The 20,745-nt window shown below is 47.3% G+C and overlaps 1 protein-coding gene across 1 annotated transcript in view; it reads right to left on the bottom strand.

Moving 5' to 3' along the window:
- LOC146037232 (properdin-like) overlaps positions 1-7,410 on the bottom strand; it is a 35,544-nt gene extending 28,134 nt beyond the window's left edge. Inside the window, exon 1 of the mRNA XM_083161242.1 lies at positions 7,279-7,410. Within this exon, the coding sequence (XP_083017368.1) occupies positions 7,279-7,345 (67 nt within the window). The 5' untranslated portion in view covers positions 7,346-7,410. The remainder of the gene's footprint in view (positions 1-7,278) is intronic.
- Positions 7,411-20,745: the final 13,335 nt, after the last annotated feature.

The raw sequence follows: 20,745 nt of genomic DNA, 5'->3' as shown, positions 1-20,745 counted from the left end.
CATATTGGCCCATTTCACATTTTTCACATTTTTTCAAGATTTCAATGTTAAAAAATATTTTAACATTGAAGCCTATGGAAAAATCGGGGGCATCGCGTCGGGACCATTGTTAATGGCCCCGACCGACGCGATGCCCCCGATATTTTACCTTTCCCGACACGATTTTAATGTTAAAATATTTTTTAACATTGAAGCCTATGGGGAAATCGGGGGCATCGCGTCGGTCGCGTCGGGACCATTGTTAATGGTCCCGACCGACGCGATGCCCCCGATATTGTGCCTAGCCGGCTAAATGGACCTGATTTCAAAGGAAATCGGGTCCATCGGGGGTAATCGTGTACCTTAAGTTAAGGTACACGATTACCCCCCATTGTGGCCGTGCTAGGAAACAAGTACCGAATTTTGCACTGCACCCCATTGAGGGGGCGTGTCATGCTCCACCCAAAGGGTGTGTCTAGTTCCATATATGGAGAGATTGTGAAAAGAGATTGTGAACTTGGCACCTAGAAGCGTAGGTTTGTACTCAGAGGCAGAACTCTGTGAGGCAATGGAGTCATCTGCCGCCGGGCTCCTGCTCTCAAGGGGGCACCTCTCCTCCCCTGCAATTTTAAATCCATTAATTGAAAGCCATTGATATCACTTTGGAGTTCTGAAATATGTGTTCTATCTCTCTCTTTAGATATACTGTATATATGCCTGTTATATTTCATAACAGACATACAGAATATACAGTATATACTTTATATAAGGCTTTGTGTGTGTATGGGGGGGGCAATACACATCTTGCCTCCGGGCAACTGGGACGAACTTACGCCACTGTTTGTACTGCTACATCTGAGAGGAATCTTTTTAAATGACTTACTGTATATCCAAATGTAGATGAGCCCCAAAGCAGTTAGTAAGAGCTACTATACTTGGTAAAGTGCTGGGAAATGGTCCTGATGAACCAATGTAAATGTATCTACCTCTCATTCCTTTTTTCCCATAAAAATTTAACAGTGTAATGTTAGCTAGGTGACATGAGGGAGATTGCTAGACTAATGAGGGAGAGAGGGAGATTGCTGCTATGTCAGGGAATCTCCTGCAGAATGCAGGAGGGGAGGTAACTATGATGTAACAGTGTAATGTGGGCTAGGTGACATGAGGGAGATTGCTAGACTAATGAGGGAGAGAGGGAGATTGCTTCTATTTCACGGAGTCTCCTGCAGAATGCAGGATGGTAGGTAACTATGATGTATCAGTGTAATGTGGTTTAGGTGACATGAGGGAGATTGCTAGACTAAGGAGGGTGAGAGGGAGATTGCTGCTATGTCAGGGAGTCTCCTGCAGAATGCAGGAGGGGAGGTAACTATGATGTAACAGTGTCATGTGGGCTAGGTGAAATGAGGGAGATTGCTAGACTAATGAGGGTGAGGGGGAGATTGCTGCTATGTCAGGGAGTCTCCTGCAGAATGCAGGAGGGGAGGTAACTATGGTTTAAGTGTAATGTGGGATAGGTGAAATGAGGGAAATTGCTAGACTAATGAGGGTGAGAGGGAGATTGCTGCTATGTCAGGGAGTCTCCTGCAGAATGCAGGAGGGGAGGTAACTATGGTGTAAGTGTAATGTGGGATAGGTGAAATGAGGGAAATTGCTAGACTAATGAGGGTGAGAGGGAGATTGCTGCTATGTCAGGGAGTCTCCTACAGAATGCAGGAGGGGAGGTAACTGTGATGTAACAGTGTAATGTGGTATAGGCAGGGGTATTTTTCGGCCGGAACGCTCCGGAACGCCGTTCCTGCAGTTCTGTTCAAATATGTCCTCAGCAGGAACGGCGTTCCGGAAGTTCAATTAGGCCCGGCTGCCCAGCACAAATCTATGCATCCCCGCGCTGGCCGGGTGGATGCGCTGCAGCTTACTGCGACCCGCCCCCTGCCCTCCGACACCATGGATGCACGCACATGACGTCCATGGTGCGCATCCATGGTGACTCCTGCCCGCAGCGCTACAACTCCTACTGACGCCGAGACGCCCGCCCAGCCACCCGTCCACCCGCCCGGCAGCCCATCCACCCGCCCGGCTGCTGTGCAGCCCACCTGACGCTCCCACTCACCGCACCGCCTGGCCACCACCGCATCACCACCCAGCTCCTGACCATGGCACCACCGCCCGGCCACCACCGCATCACCACCCAGCTCCTGACCATGGCCCAACCCCCACAATACTGCCTGGCTATTTCCAGACACAGCTCCACTGGCTCCCGACCCCCACATCATTGCCTGGTTCCTGGCTCCTGACCACGGCACCAGCTCCCGATCGCTGCACCACTGCCCTGGTAAGTGACACTGTGAGGCTCCCAGTTAGAGGGAGAGGGTATTTTTACAAATCCCAGGATTCCATTCCGTACCTTGTCAATCATGTATCTGTTTTCTGCATTTGCTAGCATTTTGTCCAATCACCCTGTAATCCTGCACCTTTCCCTTTTTTGTTACAATAAATCTTATTTAATTTAACCTGGCCTCAGCGTAACCTCATTTCTGGAACTTTCTACATATATATGTGGGGCATATGTATAATGGGCATCACGGAGTGGGGCATATGTATAATGGGCATCACGGAGTGGGGCATATGTATAATGGGCATCACGGAGTGGGGCATATGTATAATGGGCATCACGGAGTGGGGCATATGTATAATGGGCATCACGGACTGGGGCATATGTATAATGGGCATCTCTGTGTGGGGCATATGTATAATGGGCATCTCTGTGTGGACCTTATGTATAATGGGCATCTCTGTGTGGGCCTTATGTATAATGGGCATCACGGAGTGGGGCATATGTATAATGGGCATCACGGAGTGGGGCATGTGTATAATGGGCGTCACGGAGTGGGGCATGTGTATAATGGGCGTCACGGAGTGGGCCTTATGTATAATGGGCGTCACGGAGTGGGGCATGTGTATAATGGTGTCACGGAGTGGGGCATGTGTGTAATGGGCTTCACGGAGTGGGGCACGTGTGTAATGGGCATCACGAATTGGGGCACATGTGTAATGGGCATCACGGAGTGGGGCACGTGTGTAATGGGCATCACGGAGTGGGGCACGTGTGTAATGGGCATCACGGAGTGGGGCACGTGTGTAATGGGCATCCCGGAGTGGGGCACGTGTGTAATGGGCATCCCGGAGTGGGGCACGTGTGTAATGGGCATCCCGGAGTGGGGCACGTGTGTAATGGGCATCCCGGAGTGGGGCACGTGTGTAATGGGCATCCCGGAGTGGGGCACGTGTGTAATGGAGCATCCCGGAGTGGGGCACGTGTGTAATGGAGCATCACGGTGTGGGGCACGTGTGTAATGGAGCATCACGGTGTGGGGCACGTGTGTAATGGAGCATCACGGTGTGGGGCACGTGTGTAATGGAGCATCACGGTGTGGGGCACGTGTGTAATGGAGCATCACGGTGTGGGGCACGTGTGTAATGGAGCATCACGGTGTGGGGCACGTGTGTAATGGAGCATCACGGTGTGGGGCACGTGTGTAATGGAGCATCACGGTGTGGGGCACGTGTGTAATGGAGCATCACGGTGTGGGGCACGTGTGTAATGGAGCATCACGGTGTGGGGCACGTGTGTAATGGAGCATCACGGTGTGGGGCACGTGTGTAATGGAGCATCACGGTGTGGGGCACGTGTGTAATGGAGCATCACGGTGTGGGGCACGTGTGTAATGGAGCATCACGGTGTGGGGCACGTGTGTAATGGAGCATCACGGTGTGGGGCATATGCAAAATAAGCGTGACGGAGTGAGGAATTATGGTTTTCTAATTTTTTATGTAATGCCCCGCCCCTTTTGTAGCTCCTCCCATATCACCGCCCACTTTCTGCCCCCGCCCACAGTTCCTGAACCTATTTTCCTACAAAAATAGCACTGGGTATAGGTGACATGAGGGAGATTGCAGGACTAATGAGGGAGAGAGGGAGATTGCTGCTTTGTCAGGGAGTCTCCTGCAGAATGCAGGAGGGGAGGTAACTATGATGTAACAGTGTAATGTGGTCTAGGTGACATGAGGGAGATTGCTAGACTGATGACGGTGAGAGGGAGATTGCTGCTATGTCAGGGAATCTCCTGCAGAATGCAGGAGGGGAGGTAACTATGATGTAACAGTGTAATGTTAGCTAGGTGACATGAGGGAGATTGCTAGACTAATGAGGGAGAGAGGGAGATTGCTGCTATGTCAGGGAATCTCCTGCAGAATGCAGGAGGGGAGGTAACTATGATGTAACAGTGTAATGTGGGCTAGGTGACATGAGGGAGATTGCTAGACTAATGAGGGAGAGAGGGAGATTGCTTCTATTTCACGGAGTCTCCTGCAGAATGCAGGATGGTAGGTTACTATGATGTATCAGTGTAATGTGGTTTAGGTGACATGAGGGAGATTGCTAGACTAAGGAGGGTGAGAGGGAGATTGCTGCTATGTCAGGGAGTCTCCTGCAGAATGCAGGAGGGGAGGTAACTATGATGTAACAGTGTAATGTTAGCTAGGTGACATGAGGGAGATTGCTAGACTAATGAGGGAGAGAGGGAGATTGCTGCTATGTCAGGGAATCTCCTGCAGAATGCAGGAGGGGAGGTAACTATGATGTAACAGTGTAATGTGGGCTAGGTGACATGAGGGAGATTGCTAGACTAATGAGGGAGAGAGGGAGATTGCTTCTATTTCACGGAGTCTCCTGCAGAATGCAGGATGGTAGGTTACTATGATGTATCAGTGTAATGTGGTTTAGGTGACATGAGGGAGATTGCTAGACTAAGGAGGGTGAGAGGGAGATTGCTGCTATGTCAGGGAGTCTCCTGCAGAATGCAGAAGGGGAGGTAACTATGATGTAACCGTGTAATGTGGGCTAGGTGAAATGAGGGAGATTGCTAGACTAATGAGGGTGAGGGGGAGATTGCTGCTATGTCAGGGAGTCTCCTGCAGAATGCAGGAGGGGAGGTAACTATGGTGTAAGTGTAATGTGGGATAGGTGAAATGAGGGAAATTGCTAGACTAATGAGGGTGAGAGGGAGATTGCTGCTATGTCAGGGAGTCTCCTGCAGAATGCAGGAGGGGAGGTAACTATGGTGTAAGTGTAATGTGGGATAGGTGAAATGAGGGAAATTCCTAGACTAATGAGGGTGAGAGGGAGATTGCTGCTATGTCAGGGAGTCTCCTACAGAATGCAGGAGGGGAGGTAACTGTGATGTAACAGTGTAATGTGGTATAGGTGACATGAGGGAGATTGCAGGACTGATGAGGGAGAGAGGGAGATTGCTGCTTTGTCAGGGAGTCTCCTGCAGAATGCAGGAGGGTTGGCAACCATGATACAAAGACAGGCGATGTGTGCGGCTGTGCAATGTCAGCACATCTCATGGCACCATCACACACAATGACAACACACCCAGCTATGGCTGACGGGAGAGGAATGCTGACCTGCCCACATTCCAGATGGGCACAAGTACGGATAATTTAATATATACGATTGTGCCATGGCTTATGGGGCCACAGAGCGATGAGCGTCTTTTTACGGCATGTGGATCGTTTTGTCTACAGTACTTTGGTCGACAATCATGGGGAAGGTCGACAGGGTTCTAGGTCGACATGAGTCAAGGTCGACATGTGTTTAGGCCGACATGGGACAAGGTCAACATGAGTTTAGGTCGACATGGGTTAGGTCGACAGGTCGTTAGGTCGACATGGGTTTTTCACTGGTTTTTGATCCGAATGTCGAAAAAGTCGACATGGACACAGTTGGAAGTGAACCGCAGCCCCTCGCATCGCTCGCAATGCTTCGGGCACGGTGCCTCGCTACACTCGGCACACTATTTTATTCCCCCACCACGCCCTAGTGGATGGTAGGGCATGAAATACCGCCTGTCGGCACATGTCGGCTCAAAAAACAGTGAAAAAAAACCATGTCGACCTAACGACCTGTCGACCTAACCCATGTCGACCTAACACATATGTCGACCTAAACCCATGTCAACCTTGACCCATGTCGACCTAGAACCCTGTCAACCTTCCCCCCTATCGACCCAATGGTGTCGACCTAATGACTGTCGACCAAGTGTGGTCGACAATACGACCGCATGCCCTTTTTACGCAGCGCAAATGCGCATACGTGCTAGTGCCGCAACCATAGGGTGACCTACTGAGATGCCCACTGACACTGGCACTGGCAGTAAGGTAGACAGTCATCAAGTCGATCCGTTAAGTCGACACGTCGAAAAGGTAGACCTGACAGTATTCGACACACATGCCTGGTCGACACAAGCTCTTTTCCCCAGTTTTCCAAGTGAAATCTTATATGTTTGGTGACATGCCGCCTCCATCAGTGGGAATGTATACCCCGCGGGCTCGCTTCGCTACCACCGTGCTCGCCATGCCTCACGCCGGTTACTATTCCTAATCATAGCGCACCTGGACAGTACATGAAGTAAATGCTGGGAAATAAAGGGTAGACACAACCAAAAGGTCTACATGGAAATGGTCGACGCATGGAAACAGTTTTTCGTAATTTTTTTTTAAACTTTTTCATGGTTTACCAACCACGTGGACAGAAGGCACACCTGGCCGGAAGTGTGGCGAGTGAGGCGAGCCACGGGAGCGGATGCGGGACACTAATTGGGGGTCCACGTAATCACATGTACAAACTGACACACAAAAAAATGAAAAGCCCATGTCGTCCATTTCATGCGTCAACTTTTGTCTGTATCGCTCTTGTGCATGTTGACCATATAGTGTCGACCTATTGATCCATACCCCCACTGTTACCGATGCGACCTGACGCAACCATGGGGACGCATGACCCAGGCAACACGGATGCACGCGCAGACTTCGAACGCGGGGGCCCGATTAAGAGTAAATTTTTTTCTCCAAAGGGCAAAACCATGCTCCGTTGCAGATGGGGCAGATGTAACATGTGCAGAGAGAGTTCGATTTGGCTGGGGTGTGTTCAACAACAATGTACAGTAAATTGCAGTGTGAGAATAAAGCAGACGGTATTTACCCTGCACAGGAAAAAAATTGATTCCCCCAATTCTAACTCTCAGTGCATCTGCCCCATCTGCAGCGCAGTATGGTTTTGCTCACTGGAGAAAGATACTGCATTTGCGATCAACTCAGAATCAGGCCCATTGGCCGCTCGTGTGCGACATTATCACTGCACCTGTTTGCCTCCGATATCCCATATACAAATACATGCACTGCAGACCTACAGCCGGCTGCGGCAATGGCATTCTATAATATGAGGGTACTGACCTGCGGCAGCTCGTAGGGTGAGCAGCGCCCCAACAGCGCACAGTAACACCTGATAAAGGGGTGGCATTGTGTCTGATCCTCTCAGCAACCCGAGTGCTGGCTCTCAGATTTGTGCTTCAGTTCTTATAGCAGACAGAAAGCACCCCCCCCACACACACACACCCCCCACCCGAATAGCTTGTACTTGCCAAACCCTCCCCCTGGAAATAAAGAGGAAGGGATTATATGTGTGGTAATGAGGGAAGTGCTAGGTAAACACCACAGTATTATCACAGCTTTACATGGTTGCTTACTGGCATTGTAATCTGTGACCCTTCTATGCTGAGGTTGGAACGTGCCCCCTTACAGCTTCCCGCTGTTCGTCGTCCATGTTCGCCTGCAGGATGTTTCGCAGTTTCGTTAATAACCTTAGGCATGTCTTGCTAAATGGGGGGGGGGGGTGCGGTGTGGGGGCGTGGTGATGTAAATGAGCGAGGTTTGGGGAGTGGTTTCACTTTTACAACTCAGGGCGAAACGCGTCATTGGCCACCTGATCCGTCCACGTCTCTCCGGAGACTCGGTCACTCTTCCGGGTGGCTGAGAGCGCCGCACGATTGTCAGGACCCTCCGGCTGACTCCTCACTGAAGATGGGATCACCGGGACCCGGGATACCATATTGCATACCTCCCAACAGTCCCGATTTTATCGGGACAGTCCCGAATGTCAGGGCCTGTCCCGCTGTCCCACCCGCGAGCGGCAGTGTCCGCGGTGTGGGGGGGCTGTTGGGAGTCCCCCCTGTCAGCTGCTAAGCAGCGGGGAATAAACGGTGGCTGGGGCATGGCTAGAGGCTCAGGAGCCGACTTTCTCGGCTCCTGATTGACCGCTAGGCGGCCAATAGAATTCATCCTGAGGAGAGGCGCCGAGTATGAAATATCTCAGCATCTCTCCTCAGCGCGATACGGAGACAGCGGGGACCGGCGACAGCTTCAACATTACCTGGATTACGTCGGACCAAGAGAAGACTTCTTCAGCGCAGGACCAGGTGAGTAGGATTTCCTTCCACAGCTCCAACATGGATTTCTTCGGACCCGGACACCGCCATGGACCTGGAGGACGACGCAGACAGCCGACATGGACCTGGAGGACGACGCAGACAGCCGACATGGACCTGGAGGATGATGCAGACAGCCGACATGGACCTGGAGGACGACACAGGACATCAGGACCAGGGCTACCTACGGGATCAAGAAAGGTAAGTATCAGTATGTATGTAATGTGTGTATTAAACTTTTATTTTCATTGTGTCAGTGTGTTTATTGTACTATTTTTTTAACTGTGGAACTACAAGTGCCAGCGGGCCCTTTAATGCCCAGCAGGCTGGGACTTGTGGTTCTCCAAGTCCCAGCTTGCTGGCACTTGTAGTGCCAAAGTAAAAAACAATAGTTTAATCTTTTTTTTTTACACCATAATCAGCCCGATGCCCACCGCCCAGGGGCATCGGGGACAGTACCAGGCTTCAGCCTGGTCAGGTAAGTCCTGGAGGGGGGGACCCCTTCATTGGGGGGGTCCCCACTCCCCCAGGGCCCCTGGCCAGGCTGACCGGTCACAGGGATGAATGCTTTGGCCGGGGGGACTTGTATAAAAAGTCTCCCCCCGGCTGTGGCATTACCCTGCTGGCTGGTTTTGCCTGGGGCTGGTTCTTAAAATACGGGGGACCCCTACTCATTTTGTCCCTCGTATTTTGGGAACCAGCCCCAGAGCAGGAGCCTGGGGCTGGTTGTTAAAAATCGGGGAACCCCTATTTGTCGGGTTCCCTGATTTTTAATTACCGGCTCCAGGCTCCGTCAGCCTGGTGCTGGTTTCGGCTGTGGGGGGGACCCCACGCCGTTTTTTTTTTTTTAATATTTATTTATTTTTCTATTTTTTTTACACCTTGCAGCCTGCACGGATCTGACTGATCCGTGCAGACTGCTAGAAAAATTCGTATTAGGGGCCGTATATATGGCCAGCTAATACGAATTGTTACACCATCGGAGGGTTACAAAGCAGTCGTATCTGACTGCTTTGTAATTTCCCCTCCGGAACACGAATTTGCATACGACTAAAACAGTCGTATGCAGCCGTAGGGGAAATACCAATACGAAAAACTAGGTTTTTCATATTGGTAAATTTCCCCCTTAAATGCAGCTGTTTAACCCTCCAGTTATTCTATTTGTTTAGATGTGTAAACAGCAGCCAGAGCCAAGGACAGGAGCGCGATAGGCCGGGGGGTGGTGGGGGCTGGTTTATCTAAGGATACCCAAACCAGTTAACAGCCACCATCAGTCCAACTGTTATTTACTGGTCTCTTCTTTCCATGTATACTGCGCACCGCTTTGATTGGATGACGCGCACCGACCTATTTGTGACGCGCGCCGCATCTAGAAGTGGGACACACGGCCATCCCTCACTATAACAATGTGGATAGCGCGTTGAAATACGTGTGATGACACTCGTTATGCGCTTCCTACAAACAGGTGGAACGCACGGCCATTTCTTAAATAATGATTGGCCACTACGAGTTTTGACCCTTATCATCTCCTGTATATAAGGAAGTAACATACTGTTAGTTAACACGCTACTGAGGAAGGACCTAGTGTCCGAAATGCATTTGGCGTTTGTTGCCTAACTTATTCAAGGACTTTTTGTGCTGACATTCAAGAACCCAGCTCACCCCAGCTTCCGGACCTGGTGGTATCCTGTCTCTTGGATTGTTTCCTTGGCACTCCAGTCCCCCTTTGAGCGTTTTATTGAAGCTTTTATTACCCCTACTAATTGTAAGTGCACATCCCTATTAAACTATATGTTTTAAAAAGTTATGCACTATTATTTTTTCTTCTGTGTCATTTCATATCCTATTTGGGAGGACGTTATCATTGGAGGATCCTAAATCTTTGTGAAATCCCACCCATTGTGGAACCCCATTGGTGACAATCTGTGACTCTCTTGTGTGTCTTTTTTTAGAACACAGTGACTATTTTATATGAGAACTACACCAGCGCTAATTGATCAGTTTTATCCCCTTTTTTTGCACATGATCTGTACCAGGTGGTCATTGAATGTCACCTTAAACTGTTTATAAGCTGCATTGTGTATCGTGCGCACCCAATCACTTGGTTCCTTTCTTTGTTACACATTATCTCTCATTCAATTTACTTTGTGATAAGTGCTGCAGATATGTTCTCATTCCGGGACATCAGAAATCAACTTGTGAAAAACACATTCTCATCACAAGATGAGAACATCAACATAAGTGATGAAAACCTAGGAACCTTTTTTTTTCAAATTAGAATCAGTAATGTTGAGAGAGAACAAACTGTGGTGGGAGGTAATTGTCCCGAAAGGGTTAAAAATATCTAAGCCACCTTCTTTCAACTCATCAGATGAATCTTTTATTAAAGATTGAAATAACATTTTAGACACATGTTCATTTTCCCTTATTGATCTCATTACTAAGGAAAGAACTAAATCCCTAAAACTTCTCAATGAAGAGATTGGGGTTTTACAGGAGTCAGTTAAACCTTTTAAAGAGATAGAGATCTTTGGTATGTACGAGGAGTCCTTATTAGATAAAATAGGGAAAAATACTAGAGAACTTCGTGAAAGAAAAGTAAAAAAATTCCTTAGGGACTGTAACCCGTTAAAAGAACCAGAGGTTCCCAGACCACCTACTGCAGATTTTAGAAAAGCCCCTCCAGGTAGAAAAACATTTACTCCTCATAATAAAAATTATAGAAAAGCACCGACATGGAGGAAAAAAACTTTTAATTTACAGACAGAGGATAGGATGCAGATACCAGTCTGGGAAGGAAACAACATTAACTACCCCAAACAGTACCCCACCAACAAATGAGATTATAGACAAACTAATAATTGGCATAAAAACAGACCTTTTAAAAATTATAATATCTGGGAAACACCAAGACGCACATATCGTAGAAGGGAAGATGTTAGAGATGATTTTAACCTTGAAGTTAATAATCGATACTCAACCCTTGAGAGATATGAAGAACAACCCAATGCTGAGACAACCCCTTTTTTAGAGAGGGACCGCCAGAAACATTGGAGAAGGTAGTTAACACACATCCTCATAAAATTACTAAAAGAGGTAAAAGAGGTGGAGCAATAAAATTGAATACTAAAAAGAAAAAAAGGAAGAAACAGAGTATCTGTAACATAACCACTGCTTTGAAGGAAAGTGGGAATACTAACGAAGGTAAAATTTTTAATTTATCTGGTCGCGAACTTACAGACACAGAAATTAAAATCCTCCAGAAGGGTTTGAAATTTGCACCTTCTTTCAAACCCAATAGTTTTGATTTATTTCTGGACATCCAGAAATTTATTCGAAAGTTGACTATTAAACGTTTTTTTGAATCAAGAGATACTGTTGATACCGTGCCCTCCTCTAATGTTTTAACACCTTTTAAACCTGTTTCCACGTTTTACCCAACACACTGCAGGGGGAGTTTTTTGGATTGTTTTAACAAGGTGGTCACGGATAAAATTAATAAAATTTTAAATAGAGGCGATTCCAAGTATAGCAAAAAATGTAATTTGACTAAAAAAGAATTTGAAGCCTTGGAAGCCCTTAAGGAAGACAAGTCGGTAATCATAAAACCTGCCGACAAGGGTGGTGGTGTAGTTGTCATGAAAAAAGAATTATATGTGGAAGAGATAAGTAGAAAACTCACCAAAGATAACACATATAAAAAATTAAAAGGTGACCCGACGATGCGAATAAGTAAAGCTTTGTTGGAACTAACCACACAAGCGCTTGCAAAAAATGTCATCTCCAAAAAGGAGTTTGAATTTTTAAATATAAAGGAACCATCCGTACCTTCCTTATATATACTCCCCAAGGTCCACAAAGATGCTATTAATCCTCCAGGGAGGCCTATTGTATCAGGGTGTAATAGCCTCACTAGTAACCTCTCGGCCTTTGTGGACTATTATCTACAGCCACTTGTATCTAAAACCAATGCTTATCTCAAAGACACGGGCAATTTACTCCGTAATCTCAATGAATATGAGTGGCATGAAGGGGACATTCTTTGTAGTGCCGATGTAAGCACCCTATATACCATCATCCAAAAACAACAAGGCCTACAAGCTGTCTCCTTCTTTTTAAATTTGTCCACATTAAACACAGATTTAAAAGACTTCATCTTGGAGGGGATTGATTTTATCCTTTCTAACAATTATTTTTACCATGATGGAAGTTTTTATCTGCAGTGTGTTGGGACTGCTATGGGCACAAGATTCGCCCCCAGTTATGCCAACCTGTTCATGTCCTATTGGGAACATCTTAGGATATGGCAGGGGGGCGTCCTGGGGGCGGGCCTGGTGCTCTGGCAGCGTTTTATTGATGATATTTTCTTTGTATGGAGAGATGGTCAGGAGAGTCTTTTAACTTTTTGTAATGCTCTTAATTCTAATGATTTCTCTATTAATTTGACTTTTAGTACTAGTCCAGTGGAAATATCGTTTTTAGACCTTACAATTTATATTAAAAATGGTAAGGTCAATACCAAAACCTTTAGGAAACCCACGGACTCTAATGGGTACATCGAGACAACTAGCGAACACCACACCAATTGGTTAAAAGGAATTCCATATGGCCAATATACCCGTATAAAAAGGAATTGTTCGAATATAGAGGTATGCAAAGAACAAATAGAAGAAGTCTCAGAAAGATTAGTGGCAAAGGGTTATACTCCCGATGTTTTAAATATAGCAAAAAATAAAATTGAAATGTAGAAAGAAGTGACCTTTTGAGAGAAAAATTACCTAAAGAGACTACAGATGATAAATTTCAATGGGCCTTCATTTCACAATTTAACCAATTCCATTCTAAAATTGAAACAGTTTTTAAAAAAAACTGGCATATGATCAGACAGGACCCCATTCTGGGTAATATAATTCCGGACAAACCGATCTTTATTTATAGAAGGGCTCCTTCGCTTAAAAACCATTTGGTTAAAAGTACCCTCGATGTCGGTCCCAGACAAAGTATCAGGACTAAGGGATTTCATCGCTGTGGTGAATGCCTGATGTGTAGATCTGTTAAAAGTATCCATCGCAAGATGACTGAATTTGAAGTCAAAAATAAAAAATTTAAGATCAACGAATTCATTACCTGCCATTCCAAAAATATCATTTATTTAATAGAGTGTTCATGTCACCTTTTTTATGTTGGTAGGACCAGTCGTCAATTAAAAGTCAGACTTGCAGAACACGTCTACAACATCCGTAAGGGATTGATAACACATACCCTATCGGAGCATTTTAAAAAAGAACATAAATCTGATGAGTGTTGCATTGTAAATTTTTGGGGAATTCAGTTAATTACCCCACGTTGGCGCACAAGAGATCTGGATAAGAGACTAGCACAGACAGAAATGAAGTGGATCTATCGTTTAAACACCCTTGTCCCCGAGGGGTTGAACGCAGAATTCGAACTGAAGCACTTTCTGTCCTAATTTTAAATATCCTAATTATGCTGCTAGAAATCTCTCCTAATTGCTGCTAAACTTTCTTCATCATTACTGAAATCAATGTTTTTGTATATATATTTTTATATCTCTTAGTGCTGCTATAAATTATATTGCATTCATCAGTGCTGCTATATACTATTGCTGCTATATATTTTATCATTACCTGACCATCTCTCCAATGTTTTATAATGTATCTATTCTGTATTTTTATGAAATGACACCTTTTATATGTATATTTTTTCTTTTTCTTAATACCACAATCGTATGTGTATGATTTTACATATATTGTATATCCTCATATGCGGGAGCGTAGTTGGAACGCATCCGCATTGTGAGGTGAAACGCACAGCCATGTTTTATTATCTGAGGGGCGGAAGTGTTGCCACCCGGCGTCCGCGTCACCTGTGATGCGCACCGCTTTGATTGGATGACGCGCACCGCCCTATTTGTGACGCGCGCCGCATCTAGAAGTGGGACACACGGCCATCCCTCACTATAACAATGTGGATAGCGCGTAGAAATACGTGTGATGACACTCGTTATGCGCTTCCTACAAACAGGTGGAACGCACGGCCATTTCTTAAATAATGATTGGCTACTACGAGTTTTGACCCTTATCATCTCCTGTATATAAGGAAGTAACATACTGTTAGTTAACACGCTACTGAGGAAGGACCTAGTGTCCGAAATGCATTTGGCGTTTGTTGCCTAACTTATTCAAGGACTTTTTGTTCTGACATTCAAGAACCCAGCTCACCCCAGCTTCCGGACCTGGTGGTATCCTGTCTCTTGGATTGTTTCCTTGGCACTCCAGTCCCGCTTTGAGCGTTTTATTGAAGCTTTTATTACCCCTACTAATTGTAAGTGCACATCCCTATTAAACTATATGTTTTAAAAAGTTATGCACTATTATTTTTTCTTCTGTGTCATTTCATATCCTAATTGGGAGGACGTTATCATTGGAGGATCCTAAATCTTTGTGAAATCCCACCCATTGTGGAACCCCATTGGTGACAATCTGTGACTCTCTTGTGTGTCTTTTTTAGAACACAGTGACTATTTTATATGAGAACTACACCAGCGCTAATTGATCAGTTTTATCCCCTTTTTTGCACATTATCTATACCAGGTGGTCATTGAATGTCACCTTAAACTGTTTATAAGCTGCATTGTGTATCGTGCGCACCCAATCACTTGGTTCCTTTCTTTGTTACACATGTAAACTGCCAGCCAATGTATTTGATTTTTGTTACCTGTGGGGACCAGTGTGATTGCTTTTTTATATGGGGGCTAATAGCTTTTTTTTTTTTTTTTCTTCCTGTGGGGGTCAATGTGTTTTGCCCTGGGGGATCTCATGGTGTGCCTTGCCAATTATAAAATCTTATTTAGTGTGTGACAAGGTAAAAAGGTTGAAAATCACTGGTATAGATATATAGACAGACTATAGATAGATACATATGAGATAGATAGATTATAGATAGACTAGATAGATCAGGGTTGCCGACTTCAGAAAGCTCCTCTCCGGTTAAAGCCTGGAGAGGAGACTTTCAGCAGGCGTTCGGGGGCGGGGCTTAAACGTGACATCTTTAAGCCCCGCCCCCATGAAGGAAAGTGCTTCAATTTGACGATCTCCACGGAGGGGGCGGGGCTAAACGACGCGATGATGACACTTTGGCCCCGCCCCCTCTCTGGAGATCGTCAGAAAAGGTCAATTAAACGCTGCGGCTGGGGGGAGCAGCAATCGGGGGGGGGGGGGGGGAGGGGGGGTCCCCCAGAATCCGGGAGGGTTGCCCACCTTTGCGGGGGGCCGGGAGGGTGACCCCATTTTAGGCAACCCTGAGATAGATACATATGAGAGAAAGATAGATAAATAGATAGATAGATTCGTAGATACTGTAGAATACTAACAGAACAGACTGAAGTGTTCCTGTTTCTCACGTATTTTGCTAATACCACTTTAGTTCCTAATAAAACCACAGACCATCTGCTTGGTTCTCTATTCTGGATGTTGTTGTGTATCTTGTGTTCCTAAATACAAACACAAAGTACTTAGGTCCTATTGGGGGAAAAGCGTTATATAATTATTATCATTATTATGGCAGTTGATGGACGCTGGGGACAATATATGCTGCAGCTGTACCCTACAGGAAGCCGCTGTGAGGGTGCAGTGGGGGGTGGGGGTGGCCTAAAAAAAAGGACGCTGCATTCTTGGAGACAGGCACTAGAGGTCCGTCTAGAAGTGCAGATTCCGGGAGCACTGGTGCACTTTGTGCAGTAACTCCCTGGCAACGAGCATGTAATCCCCTTGGCAATGAGCATGTAACCCCCCGGCAATAAGCGTACAACACTCTGACAATGAGTAAGAAACCCCCTGACATTGAGCATGTAACCCCCCTGGCAATGAGCATGTAACTCCCCTGGCAATGAGCATGTGCAATGAGCATGTAACCCCCTGGCAATGAGCATGTAACCCCCCTGGCAATGAGCATGTAAACCCTGGCAGCGAGCACATCACCCCTGAATCTGCCAGTTTCTGCACCCCATCCTGGCACATGGAACGACTATCTCAGGTGGTCTGTCAGAAATCGTGGCTCGCATTCGCATCTGCAACAGGATCTGCGTTCCTTACCCGCACCAGCTGGTACATCCTGTGGCGCAAGTCCCTGTACTGCGTTGTCCTCAAGTGTTCTCTGTGGCAAAATCTGCATGGTGTTTCCCTTGGGCCTAGTCAGCGTCCCACACTGATCCCAAGCCAGTCTCACGTTGCATGGGCACCGCTATGATACCTGTAGTGACATGACTGAATCTCCCAATAGTTTTCCTGTAACCTTGACACTCAGGTACTTCCTGGACTTGAGTGATGCTGCGACTTGCAGCCAATCACAGGCAGGGGGGATATAGCTGAGGCCACTGGCCCTTCCGCCTCACCTTGAACAACTAGTCTGATCCCTGAGTACCTCCAGAAGTCAGTGGTCTAAGGCTCCAGGTACCCTGTTCCAGAGTTCCTGTGTTTCGCCTGAGTAATCTGCTGCTGCTGTTACCATCCACCTGCCATGTTACCTTCCAAGCTCCCAAGGGAAGAGGTCAGAGCATTCCAGCATCCCTCAGCAGAGAGTGCTATTGGCTCCAAAGCCACTACTATCATTGACTCCCTAGTGGTAGGTGTCGACTCTAAAATCCTCAGCTGTCTGTCTACGGCTCGGTTACCAGGCCGTCAACAATCCTCTTGGCTCCAAGGCCATCGACATCCCTCCGGCTTCCAGGGCATCGACCAACATCTCCGGCTCGCAGGCCTCGACACCTCTCCGGCTCCCAGGCCGACGCAGTCCATACATACAAACCATCAGCAGTTCACAGTTCATCCGGTCCAAGTCCAAAGTACCACTGTCTCAAGTACACAAGCACTAACCATCCCATTTGATTGGTCAGTTAGGTGTTAAGGCCCCCATACATTAGGCCGACTTGTCCAAAGGACAAGTCGGACCTAATCTACTGACAACTCCCCTGGGGGGGGTCACATACGATTTGGCACCTGATGTGCCAGGTTTTGCATGTGATAAATCGCATGCGATTTATCACATGCAGTCCCCCCGGGGAGCTGCTGTCAGCGGGAGCCGGGAGCTGAGCAGGGCATGGGGGCTGCAAGCAGGCAGCGGACGCAGCCTGTAGTACCTGTGGTGGAGGGAGCAAGATGCCGAGCTGGGGACTGCAAGCAGGGAGCCAGGCTGGGGAGGCAGTGGGCGCACTGGTCCAGGCGGTGAACTCCGCGAGGGGACCAGAGACCGGGTAGCGTAGGGGAAGCCGGGCAGCAGCGGGCAGACATAGAAATGAATTAACAGTCAGTGATTGGCTGAGAGCTCTGTCAGTCAGAGAGCTCTCAGCCAATTACTGGCTGTCCATTCATTTCTATGTGCCCGGCTTTCCCTACGCTACCCGGTCTCTGTCTCTGATCCCCTTGCGGCGATCACCGCCTGGAAGTATCTATTTGCGGCATCCCCCCCCCAGGATAGTGCGCCCACTGCCTATCTAGCCCGGTTCCCTGCTTACAGTCCCCCGCTCAGCTCCCTCCACCGCACGTACTATACGCTGCGTCCCCTGCCCGCCTTGGGCTGCACATAAGATTTAACAAATCTTATGTGCAGCCAGTCCGACCTCCCGAATCCGACCCGATGCACACAGGACCGCGCATCGGGTCAGATGGGATGTCTGCACATGCGATTCGGCCCGATTCCTCCGAATCGGGTCAAATCGGGCTCAAATCGCATAATGTATGGCGGCCTCTAGAACTCGGTCAGAGGGCCGCAACCTTGCCACCGAACACAGTGGAGTCCAAACCTCCTTGCGGGGGTCCCTGGTGAAAACCATCGGTGGTGTTAGACTCCGCCCCTCTGATCACTTGTCTCTTCAACTCCCCCATCTAGCTGTGTTCTCAGTGCCCAGTGTATATGAGACCGCCTGTGTTCCTGTTTTCAGAACCCACCACTGTATTACTGCTGCCCGTACTTGCCTACCTGACCCTCTACATGATAGAGAAAATGTTCCTGGACTTCCCTGGAATGTATGATTGCCATCACCTGTGGTGAAACACCTTTCTTATCAATTACCTAGCTCCCCACAGGTGATGGCAATCCTACATTACCTACATTACCAGGGAAGCCCATGAAAGGAACATTTTCTCCCTCATGCAGAGTGTCAGGTAGGCAAGTATGCTACTGCCACAGCCGGGAACACCAGAGACCCGAGCCCTGACAGTCTGCGCCCCATTCTGGCACATCTCAGGTTCTCAGGTGGCTAGGTCAGCTGCCCCCCACCCACTCGCAAAACATCTGCACACGTGAAGTTGCAAACAGTTGGTCCCCCGTGCGAACGATTGAATGTGAATGGGAACGTCCCTGAAAACCTGGATATTCTCGCGGAAAGAGGGACAGTTGGGAGGTATGTGGAAGTTCAGGAACACAGCATTATGTCCCTCCTGCAGGGAGCTATGCAATACCATAGCTCAAGATTACATCCCATAACCCTCCCAACACTACCAGAGGGCAAGGGATAACTAATTACTGACTATACAGCATGTATGTAATGAGTTATATTCTGTATCTGCTACTCCCCATATGCAGCAAATGTCTGACAGTATATAAACCGCTGAGTGCCTGATGCCCCTCACCAGTCAACAAACCTTGAACCCAAAGCACCATCTCCTCCCCTTCTTTCCCCTTTTGTAACCTCCCCCTTGTACCTGAAATAACCAGTCAGAGTCTAGTATTTTTGGCGAATTAAATGGTCACAATTTATTAACTTGTTTTCAGATTTACTGTTACTTAATTTGGGTGGCAAAGATAGCACTGCGGTCCACCAGCCCTTATCAACTGAATCATGTAACCGCCTGGGGGGCCGGGATCCCCTTCTCGCAACTGACGACCTGTACCCGTGGGTGATCCCGTTTTGCCCCCCGACGCCAGGCCTGGCGCCCACCTTGGCTGGCCCGCAGTACTTCCGCCCCCGACGCCAGGCCTAGCGCCATACCATGGCTGGTCTGCAGTACTTCCGTCTGTTGCTTTGCCTTCTTGAAGTTGCTTAATGTTGTAACGCTGTCTTCTGCAGTATGTATGTGTAGGTGCTATCAAGTGCCTCCACCCCAAGATTTGGTGTTATAGGGTATGACTATCTGAATATTTAGATGATGATATTAGGGCGAACTTGGGGAATCACCCTCAGACAGATTAAGTAACCCCTAAAATTACAACTCATTTACATAACCATAATATCATTGACATAAATAAATACACACATCAGACATAGCTGAGACAAGGGCATCAACCTCCACCAGCGTTTTATTTGACTGGAACTTTTGCAGAGTATTCCAGCTTAGTATATTTCAGAGATGCCTCCTTGTAAATAAAAGATTATACATTCCTAAGGTAGTATGCTAAAACATATAACACATTTCACTTCAGACACAATGGAAATAGAACAGTTTCCAACACCAATAAATAGATATTAATTAACCTTGAATTATTATTGCGCAATAATATGAGTATTTGCAAGTGTACACTAGTTCTAAAAAATATAAGCGCTTGGATTATTTTGTAGTGTTCCACATATTTGTTGCTGGATTTCCTAAGTCACTACTGTGCCCACCTGAGTCCTGTAAGGTGAGTACGGGAATAATAGGAGTATAACTTCTATGAAGTATTTGTAATCCACCACAGGGTCTCTAATACCAAAGGCAATATTCTCCTCTTTGCAATATTGTATCCCACATGTAGGCTTGTAATATCATGACAGGGTATTGTCTAATCGCTGTGCCCAATTAATCCCCCCAAAAATGACATAACTCTCTTGTTGGATAAAATTGGCCACAGCAGCCATCTTTATTAAAACAATACAAGTTTAACAATAATCAAAAACATTTCCCACGGAAGGTGGTCCCCGAGGCCCTCAATAAATCTATCCACACCTCTAAGCACTTCCAGGAGTTGTTACCCCCAGCCGATAGCGATTGGCTCGAGGGCACCAATTGTCAACACCCAGTGCTCATTAATTAAACCTCACCCAGGGGAGTCCAGCCCCCTCATGGGGCCCTCCCCGCCGCATAATTAAGCCTCAATGCCACTAACCTCGAGGACCCCCCTCCGCACAGGCCACTGTGACAAAAGACAACCTAACAAATAAGTCTACCTAAAACTATAAAATTAGGGAGGGTGGGTGGGAGCTGTTAAGAAAAATCTCCCAGTGACCCCTATTTCCTGTCTGCACCCTGCTTATATACCCTTACAACACCCCGTTAAGCCCCTCCCCCTTATGACCCTCTCCTTAGACACCCCTTCTATGACTGTCCAGCTAGTCAGCTCCCTACAAACCCTGTCAGGGGAGCCTACCCCCAGGCTTTGCCTCCAGTCCAGCTCCTACATGACAGGGTATTGTCTAATCGCTGTGCCCAATTAATCCCCC

The sequence above is a fragment of the Crinia signifera genome, chromosome 9 (assembly GCF_055691185.1).
Source record: "Crinia signifera chromosome 9, ASM5569118v1, whole genome shotgun sequence".
NCBI lineage: Eukaryota > Metazoa > Chordata > Amphibia > Anura > Myobatrachidae > Crinia > Crinia signifera.
Note: the sequence above shows the minus strand (reverse complement) of the source record. Positions and strands in the feature narration are given on the sequence as shown.